The following is a 10112-nucleotide window of genomic DNA, read 5'->3' as shown; positions in this document are numbered from 1 at the left end:
GTAGTATATGAACTGATTATCACGATCTTCGTAATCTATTTCCACATACAACATATACAATGAACTTCTTCATTTCCATGTATAGAGATTCTAATGAATTAGATAAACACATTCTTTAATTACAATGATGTGTGCAATTTAGTTATTCATTCTTCAGTTAGACAATAATTTATTTTTAGCACAAATAAATTTCTTTCAATTTAAAATTACCTCATTTTGCAATAAAACAACAACGAATTTGGTAACTGTCAAAGAATTTTTTTGCGTTTCAATGACATTGCGTGTTAAAAAAAAATGTTCCTTTGTCGCTATTTTCTAATTATGTAATTCAAATAAACTTTATTAATGTATTAAATTTTAATCGCCTAATAAACGTGTAACGACTGTAACGTAATGGAATTGTGATTTTTCTTATTAAAAGGGTACTTTCGCTCCTAAACCAAATTCTTTTACAATTTTTTCTTAAATCAAGGTATCAAATTATTGTTTCTGAAATAGTAATGATGGAGATAATGAGTGATGCCATCATTGATAAAGATTCTGAAAATAAGCCGCTTGAACCGGCTCAGCCACATCCAATTGAGACCGTGATAGAAATGCCACAAAACCAATACGCTCACGTGCCACAAAATGTGCCACGAGAACCTTTGATATCAACCAAAATAACCAATATGAGTAATAACGTCGTCATTGATATATATATATCTAAATATCTTGAACAATCTGAAAATGAGATCGAGGAAAATAAGTCTCTTGAATGGGCTCAGTCAATGATAAACATATCGCCAAACGGCAAGTATCTTGTTATTTATAACGAAAGTGAAAAAGGCAAAAAATTTGTTGGTTGGAATGTTTATGAAAACGAAACAAATATACGAGAATGTAAATATGTAATACGAGAAGGCGACAAAAATGAAAACAAACAAGGAAACAAAGAAGTTCCGGAAGACAATGACCAAGTTTTACAAGCCGGGTGTGCTAAAGTAAATAATGAAAGAATAATTCGCCATATGTGTGTATCTGATGATAAGATACTGGCGTACATTTATGATGATGATTATGATGATCATAATATCGGTAAATATAATTACTTATCTATTATAATCGTTAAATAGTAAATATCTCATGAACAATTTTTTTTTATTAGGGATAATCAATATGAATAACAAACAAAGTATAGATTTGTATTTTGAATTTTGTTATAGTAATGTACAATTTTGTAATTTTAACTTGAAAGGAGAATTTATTATATGGTGTACCGGTTGTACAGCAGACGTCAGCAGCTATTACAAGATGATAAATATCGTTTGCATTTATTCAATACAATCTGGAAAAAGTAAGTGTCAAAAGATTTATACAGTACCCAAAGAAGCGGAAGTGATAAGCATATCAAAACATGATAAAATTTGGTTTCTCAAAAATAACGATTTATACGAATGGGACATCACTACTGCTTACGCTACAATTATATATAGAAATATTTATGGGGTAATTAATAAATTTACATTTATATTACTAAATTTTATTTGAAATCAAAACTAATTCTTCGTTTCTTAAAATAAATTAACAGATTAACACAAAGGAAATTAAAATTTTTAATAATGAAGATTACACTTGTATTAGATTAAAAGATGAGAGAATTGTAGTTTATTCAATTCAACTGGGATTTCCTATTGCGTTATTTGAATTAAAATATTTAGAGAGTTCAAAGGATTCAAAGGATTCAGATAGAAAGCGGGATAAACTAATTAAACGAATGTATAATCTTATGACTAAAGATCAAACCTTAAGTTGTTTATTGCTTTCTTTATTGGATAGTGATTGTTTAAATAAATTAATACGCACTCGTTCAGATGAATTAATTGAGCCTCCGAAACAAGATCCTTCAAATCAACCAAATACTCCGAATCAATCAAACCTTCGTAATCTATTTTATCGTTCTGAACATCAACATACAAACTATAGATTCGTCTACCATAACCACACTATTAAAGTTGACAAAGTTGAACCTAGTGAGGAATTGAAAGCCAACAATTATGAGTATGAGAATACAAATTTTTCTGAATTGAAGGAAGGAAAATATCATTTAGAGAAAGGTTCTATGATTTGGAAATTTAGAATGGAAGAATTAGAGAAAGTTTCTATGAATTCGAAAAGGAGTGATGCAGAATCGGAGTTGAGGAACAATTTACTAAAAGATTTGGATGAAAAAGAACCTAAGGATTTAGATGCTGAACTGATGATAAAAAATTTGAAAAAAATATTGAGTAAATGGAAGAGTGACGATATGTCCTTAGAAGTTTTAGAGAGATTGGAGAAAAAGAAAAAATCGACTGAACAAGAAGATAAAATTCAATTAATTGAAAAATTAATCAATGAATTAAAAAGTAACGAAAAAAAACAGAAAATTAAAATAGATTTAGAAAATTATTTTCTCAAGAAGATAAAACAGATAAATAAAAAAGGATCATTCGATGAGGGCATTAAACAATCATTAGTGGAAAAAGTTATTGATCCGATACAGGAGAAAATTATCAAATATTTAAATGAAGATGGTTATCTTCGTAGGTTCGTAATTGAATTACAAAATGATGCTAAAGATATTATTAAAACAATTGGAGGAATCTTTAAAGAAAAACATATCGAAGATTTACGTAAATTAAAGGATGATTATTATGATGAAAATAAAAGAGTAGTGAGCGAGCTGCTTAAGATAAGGGATTTAATAAAACGATCTTACATTATAGAAATAAATAAAATTATTGAGACCAATCCAGATAAAGATAAACGAAATGAGAAAATTAATGATTTGGAAAAAAAGTTTATTAAAGAGATAGAGGTAACTAAGATTAAATTATTCGTGAAGAAACTTCTTATTAAAACTAAAAGATCAGAGAAAGACTTTTCCACCAATGTAGAATTATTAACTGATGATGAAATTGAATGTATATTGGAAAGTATGATTGAAGAAGTGGAACATTATAATGGAATAACTCTAAATAAAACTAATGATGGGATTAAAGAATTGGTAAAAAAAATAGATAAGCAGAAAGAAAGAAATACTAATGAACATGAAGGAGTTCCTAGGGATCATATTGATCAAATTGAACAGAACTTCGATATTAAAGAATTAGTGAAAAATTTAACCAAAATAATAATTAAAATTGGAATAATAGTTAATAAACCGAAACCTAATAGATTTGGAAATTTATTTCAAACTACTAGTCAATTAAAGGAATATATAGAAGGAAATAAATTTGAAGATTTAAAGGAAGAAAATCTCAGCAATATTAATGAGAAATTTAATAAGTTTGAAATTCTTATTGAAAAATTAGTGAAAGATTACACTAAAGAGATAGATAAAATCGAAAGTAATAAATCGGGGAAGAATATTCTTGAAGATATACTAGCGGGAGAAAGAGCAAATGGTATTATTATTGATAAAGTGGAGAAAGCTATGATTAAAGAATCAGCGAAAATGTTTATTGAGGAAAATGTAAAAATTAGGATCAATAGAGCAAAGGAAACTTTTATTAAAAGTATAGAAACAGCTAGTGAAGAGCAACAGGAATCACAGAAATCTAAGATTAAAGAATCCGTGAATAAATTTATCGAATTTGTCGAAGAATTAGATAAGATAGAAGATATAAATGAAATTGAAGAGGAAGTGAAAAATTTTATTACCAACAATTTCATTGAAGAAAATGCTACAACTGACGGAACAGAGGAAAATAATTTGAAAAATGCAACTGAAATTAAAAATTCTGTGGATGAGTTTATTAAATGGGTAAATAAAAAAGAACGAATAACTAAATTTAAAAAACTGGAAAACTTAATTAGAGAGATAGGAATAACTGAAATTGAGAAATTAGGGGAAGATTCAATTAAACCAGCAGATGATTTTATTGATCATATAGAAACTAAAATTGAAGAATTAGAAAGTGATTCTAAACCAGAGGATATTATTAATAATATAAGAAAATTTAAAATCGAAAAATTAGCCAATATTAATGAACATGAACGAAACGAAATTATTAATAATATAGTAATATGTAAAATCAATGATGAATTAGTAAAAGATTCTACGGAACGGATATCTACATTTAAAAAATTAGAGAATGAAAATAGTGAATGGAGAAAAGAATTAAAGGAAAATTTTATTAAACGAAAAAATAAGATTGAAGAATTAGCAGTGGATCCCAAAAAATTTGAATTTCAAATAACTGATAGTTTAAAGGCTGATAGAGATTTAGTTCGTTTATTTTGCGATTTAAATGAAGAAAGTATCGATATACTTATGGGACAAATGATAAATAATGATGAGATTGCCATTTTAACAAAGATCGGTTTTTTTATTTTCCGTTTAAACAAAGATGTGAGATTAAATTCTAAAGATCGGGAATTAATTTCTTTGAATTATTTTTATTATGTGCACGATCCTGAGCAAAGTATCAAAAAGGTCCAAAAGATGATCGGCAACCCAAAAGTTGATAAAGACGCTAGGCACTGCTGTGGCAAGTTTCTTAATATGACCAAAAAAGTAATTTATGTTGTCTTCGCAAAAGAAGCAAAAGAGAATGATGAAATTAATTGTAATAAATTAATTCGTGGATGGGTTTCATATGTTAAAAATAATAATGAAGATTTTTTAAAATATGACAATGCATTGTTAATATTCGCAATTGAGGCAAATGATTTAGAATTAATAGATAATATTTATAAGAAATGCTTAGATCTTTTTAATCAAGACCCAGAAAATAATAAGGCATTTTTAAGCATTATTACTAAGTCAATGGAATTATTGAATAAATACTATCCTGAATATGTCACGAAATTTTCATCGGATACAAACATGATAATAGATTCACCTAACTATAAAATAGTACCTCTTAGAACTTCACATCTTTATTCATTTTCTAATATTGAAATAGTTGATTTATCACGATCCATCTTTTGGACAAAATGTATTCAACAAATTAGTAATATTTATAACCACACAGATAAAACAGTTATTAGAGTCTTAGTGTTAATAATATTTGGAATCTTTGAATGTTTAATATTTTTCTTAACATTCCCTATCTCCTTTCCAATATTTTATATTTTAAGTTATTTTAACATTATTAATGAGATTATAACTGATGGGTTTACTGAGATTTACTATAGATATTATTACTATATATCAAAGAGAATTAATTCAATATTTTCTGATGAAAAACCAAAACCCACAATTACTTTTATTGTTCCCTATATCAAATTTGTTAGTTATCCACATGAATATGATTGGTGGAAGGAATTAATAAAGCCCAAGCCAAGTCCATTTGTAAAAACAATCAATAGATCAATATATAAGACATGGAATGGAGAAGCATTAATTAATTTCAAGTGGAATTTGTATGGAAAATATTATTATTTCGGAATTTGGATTTTATTTACCGCTTTACTTGGATGTTTTACAGCTGCTACAACACTTACTAGAGAGTTAATACCTGATAATATCAGAGAACGACTTTTAATTGCTTCAATTATTCTCGGATTTATTCACTTCATTTTTGAATTTCGTCAGTTCATATATGATCCTATTGAATGGATTTTGGATCCTTGGAACTATTTTGGTAAGAAACGAATTTATTTATTTATCATATGCCCACCAAATATATTACTAAGTACTAATATGTATTGTATATTATATATTATTTTAGATTTGGGAGCATATTTAATTCCTACTTGTACATCTATTTATTGGTTATGTACTGGTGATAAAATTTATTTTTTGATTTCAATTTCATGTCTATTATTAGATTTCAAATTTTTGTTGTTTTTTAGAGCTTTAGAATCATTTGGTGTCTATTTTGTAATTATTATTAGTGTTGCAAAAAAGATTTCTTCCTTCTTAATCGTTTTAATTATTATCATTGTGAGCTTTGCTCATGCTTTTTTTATTCTTTTGAAACCGAGGGACATTTATAGTTTAACTGAACAGCCGCCTGCAGATAATGACGACCCTAATAATCCTTGGAAGTTAGAGGACAAACCTAATAATAACACAAATTTGTTTACTAATTATGGAACTTCACTTTTTTCAATGTATTTGTATCTCATAGGTATAATTAATATTCATTCTCCGTCTTTATTTTCTTTTAATTTTAAATATTTGATATAACCAAATTATTTTTCTATTAACTTTTTTAATAGGAGATTTAAATTCTTTATCTAAATGGGAGTATGGAAATAATCCACCACTTGCCGGATTAATGGTTTTATTCTCTTTATTAATCGCTATATATCTTATGAATTTGTTAATTGGATTACTTAGTAATGCTATTGAGCAAGATAATAATAGGGCTTCGTATTTTATGCAAAAGGCAGAGGTATTTATAAAGTCCTATAATAATATATATTATTTACCCACAGTATTTCTTAATTTGATATTGTAATAATAACGAGTATTTATTTTATTCTTAAAAATGTTAGATTTTGTCGGACATTGAGCTATTTTACTTATTTCCAAATCAAAGACGTTGGAAAACCTGGTTTCCTGATGTGATGTAAGTTTCTCATATAGCTCTCTCAATTTACTTTTTATTATCTTATTCAGAATTTTTGATTTATTTTTTTTATTATTTTATTAGATATTATCATGCTAATTTTGATGAGACGCGCAGAAAAGTTCTAGAGCAAATTAAAAATGATGAATGGAATAATGATGAATTTCCAGAAATGAAAAGAAAGTTATTAAATAAGCTCAAAATTCATAAAAAGTCTAATAATTTATAATAAGGATTTGCTAAACAAAATCAAAACTAAATCAATTAATTTATTATTCAGGAGTAGCCCTTAATTTTTTTTTTCCATTCGACTAATTTTATATATCATTAGTTAAATTATACCTAGTTTTTATATCTTATAGCAAAAAACTATTTATTATATTTAATAAACTTCTTCTTATACCTTTAACAATTTCAATTTTCAAATTGATGATCATTAGTCAAAGTGAGGGTTACCGTAAGCTAATGATTAGTCTGGATAAATTTAATACATGTGATATATGTGAAAGAAATGTCAATGCAAAAAAAGTTTATAATTATAAACGTTCAGAATGCATAAGATCGGGTTATGAAACAAGAAGATCGCACTCCCATCTTGTGTGTAATAGATGTGAGGCATCAAGCATGATTTGTAATCAATGCTGTTACAACTGTAAAGTTAAAAAAAAAAATTTCTGCATATATTTAATGAAAGGTGCGATATTAATGATTGCAACGAGCGAGGGCAACATGATCATTACTTGTGCAAAGAATGCAATGATCAGCGAACTAAGTTAATTTTCAGATTCTAATAAATTAGTTATTTTAATATCTACATTTAAAAGAAATTAATCTCATAACAATATGCCTAATATCTAGACCGTTTACTCTTTAAAAAAATTTTTATCTTTTTTTCTTCAACTCTTCAACGTGAATAATGAATTACTAATTTTATTCGATATAAAAAATAGAAACACGCCAACAAAAATTTCAATTTTTTGTTTGTAATTAAATTTTATTATTATAATTAGCTCAATTTTTCACAGTTGCAGATATCGATGTCGAATTCTCATTAATCTCATATACTACAGTATAATTTTTTTTTCAATCATTAATAATAAAAAATTGTAGATACTATTTAAAAATTGGTTCAAAGATGCTTACGATATGAAGTTATAATTACAAATCACGTATTAGGAAATATAAATTTGGCCTGCACTAATTATTCCTTCTTTTTTATTTATTTTTTAATTAATTTAATCAGTCTTGGAATTTTGTAAAAGAGTAAACGAATGTCTTTGTGCTATCGCGTTTTATGGAAATTGAGTATCATTAGAAGGTTCACGTTCAGTTGCAGGTGTATTTTTCGAAGAAAAATTGGAAAAATTGGAAAAAGAGGGCTGAACAGGAGTTTTTAATAATTCAGAAATAATGTTCTGAATAATATTTTTATCTTTTGTTCTTATTTCTCGCCAACTATTTTGCGCATGCTGCTGCAGTTCCTTTTTATTCAAGGTTGTATTCTGATTTTTCACCATTTCGGAGAATGCAAAAGCATTTACATACTGTTCATATAGGTTCTGTGGCTTTGAAATAAGATAACTCTCGGAATATTTTGGCTCGCGAAAATATGTTTGTTTCATTGTAAAGTAACGCAACTGTAATGAAAAAAAATACGCAAATGGTAAAAGGAGGTAGCATGTGAGTGAGAAACTTTCTCAACTGTGTTTAACCTTAACCGAAAATTGAGACATTGTTACAAATGGCGTAGTAAATTAATATGGCTTGTTAGGAAATATGTAACATCAACCCCAATATGAATGACCCCTCCCCTTAAATCTTAACAGTTAATAAAATTTTATTTTAATCAGAATTTTTTTTTTGATTATTAATTTTTTTTGTCCGATTTTTTTTAAAAAAAATTTTTCTCCCTTTTGACCTTTTCTTCTTTCGGTTTAGTTTTTTTTTTCAACCCGAAAAATTTGGGTTTTCTCATTCTTTTCCCGTTTAGGTTTGATTTTTTTAAAATTATTTTTTTTTATTAAATAAAGATTTTAATTCAAATGGTTTTAGTTAAATTAATAATTTATCGAGTAAAAATGAGTATCAAATAATAATAAATGAAATGAACAGATTCTAATACATTTAATTGACGTAATATAAATAATAAGAAATAATTATAAAATTTCTAATTAATTAATAAAAATATTTGTAGTATTTTCATAATATTAAAGTTTTACGAAAATACTTATAACAAATTAATCAATTTTAATTTTTATTGGTAATTATTTTTTTACACTCAAACGTCAAATCATTAATATAAATAAGCTACATTATTGTAAATATATTTTTAATCTCGAAATATCGAAAGTAAAGCATCCAGGAGGCGACAGAAATCGATGCAACAGATATTATTATCAGAAGCATTGCTAGAATTTTCCATTTTAACTATTTGAACTTGATTAACGGTTGGTGGTTGATTAGATCCATTATCAGTAGGGTTAGGATTATTATCCATTATTAATAGAGTGTAATTTAAATTGATTTTGATAGGGACGGTTAAAGCATCGTCTTGATGTACTGAGCTCATATTTAGTAAAATAAATACTAAAAAACAAAGGTCTTTTTATATTAAAATTTAAAACGAAACCGGACAATTATTTAATTTTCTATAAAGGATGAAGTTGCTTTTATATAATTTTTTTAAAAAAAAATTTCTTATTTTATTAAGGACTAAAGTTTTGTCCTTAAAAAAAAAATCCAATGGACAACTTTTGTCCTTTGGAAAATTAAATGGAAAAAATCATTGCACATATCGCAAATCGCACCATATTTAGATAAGATTTTATCGAATATGCAGAATCGGTTGTATCACTCGCTAATTGCTCGGTAAAAATTTCAAATAATTTCGTATAAGCGAACATATGTTTTTTTTACAAATTAATCGAAATTTTTATAATTAGTTCAAACCAAAGATTTATGAAAAAAAATTGTTTTTAAAATAAATTTGAGATCTCTGAAAGTATTAATTATTACTTGACGCGAATTTAATAAATAAACACGAATTTATCACGAACTATCTATTTAATTTAAATTAATAGATGGTCATGTATTGTGTGGCTGATTTAAGAGTCGATATACAGATATACAGGATAATCAATTTCTTAAGAAGGATGGCTCTTTTTAGGAGAAGCGTGATTGACATCATGTTAAATAAAATATGGTATTACAAACAAACTTGTAGAAATATAAATAGAAAATCTGTAATGAAAATCGTCGTTTTTGAGTTTAACAAACCTTCTTTGTCGTACTATACAAAGAAAATTATTACGTACCTTGACCCGGATGAATCCGAAAGGGCGCATTTTTGGCAATAAAGATTAAATAGTTTTTATATATTATAAGACTGCATTCCAATGCACAATCTAGTAATTTAAAAAATTACTATTTAATACAAAAAAAAAAGAGAAAATAAAAACGGATTGATTTTCATCCAATCCGGATGAATTTCAATCCGTTTAATTTTCTCCCTACTTTTATTATTTTTTTTTATCATATTATGTATTGATAGATATTCATAAGATATCT

The 10112-nt window shown here is 26.4% G+C and overlaps 3 protein-coding genes across 3 annotated transcripts; 1 reads left to right on the top strand and 2 right to left on the bottom strand.

The window, feature by feature from the left end:
- Positions 1-503: 503 nt before the first annotated feature.
- Positions 504-5135, top strand: OCT59_014477 (uncharacterized protein; the record flags this gene model as incomplete). Its single annotated transcript, XM_066150046.1, has 4 exons — positions 504-1077; positions 1148-1488; positions 1571-4979; positions 5107-5135. 4 exons carry the CDS (start codon positions 504-506, stop codon positions 5133-5135), a joined length of 4353 nt encoding a protein of 1450 aa, XP_066002257.1.
- Positions 5136-7837: 2702 nt separating this feature from the next.
- Positions 7838-8167, bottom strand: OCT59_014476 (uncharacterized protein; the record flags this gene model as incomplete). The annotated part of the gene is made up of 1 exon (XM_025311537.2): positions 7838-8167. The coding sequence occupies one exon, from the start codon at positions 8165-8167 to the stop codon at positions 7838-7840; it is 330 nt and encodes a 109-aa protein (XP_025170641.2).
- Positions 8168-8874: 707 nt separating this feature from the next.
- On the bottom strand, positions 8875-9114 carry OCT59_014475 (uncharacterized protein; the record flags this gene model as incomplete). The annotated part of the gene is made up of 1 exon (XM_066150045.1): positions 8875-9114. One exon carries the CDS (start codon positions 9112-9114, stop codon positions 8875-8877), a length of 240 nt encoding a protein of 79 aa, XP_066002256.1.
- Between the last annotated feature and the right edge of the window lie 998 nt (positions 9115-10112).

The sequence above is a fragment of the Rhizophagus irregularis genome, chromosome 22 (genome assembly GCF_026210795.1).
Source record: "Rhizophagus irregularis chromosome 22, complete sequence".
Taxonomy (NCBI): Eukaryota; Fungi; Glomeromycota; class Glomeromycetes; order Glomerales; family Glomeraceae; genus Rhizophagus; species Rhizophagus irregularis.
Note: the sequence above shows the minus strand (reverse complement) of the source record. Positions and strands in the feature narration are given on the sequence as shown.